The 1,235-nt window shown below is 52.7% G+C and overlaps 1 protein-coding gene across 1 annotated transcript in view; it reads right to left on the bottom strand.

Moving 5' to 3' along the window:
• The window catches only part of LOC106809006 (epidermal growth factor receptor kinase substrate 8-like), a 47,046-nt gene extending 45,994 nt beyond the window's left edge, over positions 1-1,052 (bottom strand). The window contains exon 1 of the mRNA XM_014811945.1: positions 1,021-1,052. Coding sequence (XP_014667431.1) covers positions 1,021-1,052 — 32 coding nt within the window. The remainder of the gene's footprint in view (positions 1-1,020) is intronic.
• Positions 1,053-1,235: the final 183 nt, after the last annotated feature.

The following is a 1,235-nucleotide window of genomic DNA, read 5'->3' on the forward strand; positions in this document are numbered from 1 at the left end:
CAGCAGCAGCAGCAGCAGAGGGAGGGGGAGGCAGGGGAAGTGTGGCGGCACTCACGCACCGGCGGTGGGGGGAGGGAAGGGGTCGCAGAGAGAAGAGTGACAGCACACGCGTGCTTCACAATGATGATCTGATGAGAGCAGTGGTTTTTGTCGGCGGATTAACGGGAGGGAAGGTGGCTAGACGGCGCGCGCGCGCGGTGACGCGACATGAGCAATTAACACGCACGCACGCACACGCACTCACACACGCACGCACGCGCACGCACTCACACACACACACACACGCGCGCGCGCAAAACCACACGCACGCACGCACACACACGCACGCACGCACGCACGCACACACACACGCACGCACGTGTGTGTGTGCCGACACCTGCTTACCGAAACACGGCTAATAGTTAGTTACTGTGCTAGTGCAGTGGTGGTGGTGGCAGCAATGTTGTTGTTGTTGTTGTTGTTGTTGTTGTTGTTGTTGTTGTTGTTGTTGCTGTTGTTAGTGGTGGTGGTGGTGGTGATGATGATAATGATGATGATGATGATGATGATGATGATGATGATGATAATTATGATGGTAGTGTTGTTGTTGATGTTGTTATTGTTGTTGGTAGTGGTGATGATGATGACGACGGTAGTTTTGTTGTTGTTGTTGTTGTTGTTGTATTGTTTTTTTGGCGGTGGCGATGGCGGCGGCGGTGGTGTTGGTCTCTCTTTCTGCCTTCTCACCCTCCCTATTTTTCTCTCCTTTCACTTGTTCTCCAGTCCTTCTCTCTTGCTCGCTCGCTCGCTTGTGCTCTGTCACGCCTTCTTTTTCTCTCGTTGCCTGTCCCTCCTTCTACCCCTGGCTTTCCTCTTCACACCCCTTCTTTCTGTTCTCTTCCAGTTTGACTTCCTCGTTTACTGCCTGTAGTCGATCGAGTCACGCGTCACACGTATGTGTAGCTCACATAACCTATCAACCTTGTACGCACTTTACTCCCTGCCCTACACCTTACCTACCATCCCTGGCATACACCTTACCTGCCATCCCTGTCATACACCTTACCTGCCATCCCTGCCCTACACCTTACCTACCATCCCTGGCATATACCTTACCTGCATCCCTGTCATACACCTTACCTGCCATCCCTACCCTACACCTTACCTACCATCCCTGGCATATACCTTACCTGCATCCCTGTCATACACCTTACCTGCCATCCCTACCCTACACCTTACCTACCATCCCTGGCATA

This window comes from Priapulus caudatus, unplaced genomic scaffold, assembly GCF_000485595.1.
Source record: "Priapulus caudatus unplaced genomic scaffold, Priapulus_caudatus-5.0.1 Scaffold322, whole genome shotgun sequence".
Classification (NCBI taxonomy): Eukaryota; Metazoa; Priapulida; class Priapulimorpha; order Priapulimorphida; family Priapulidae; genus Priapulus; species Priapulus caudatus.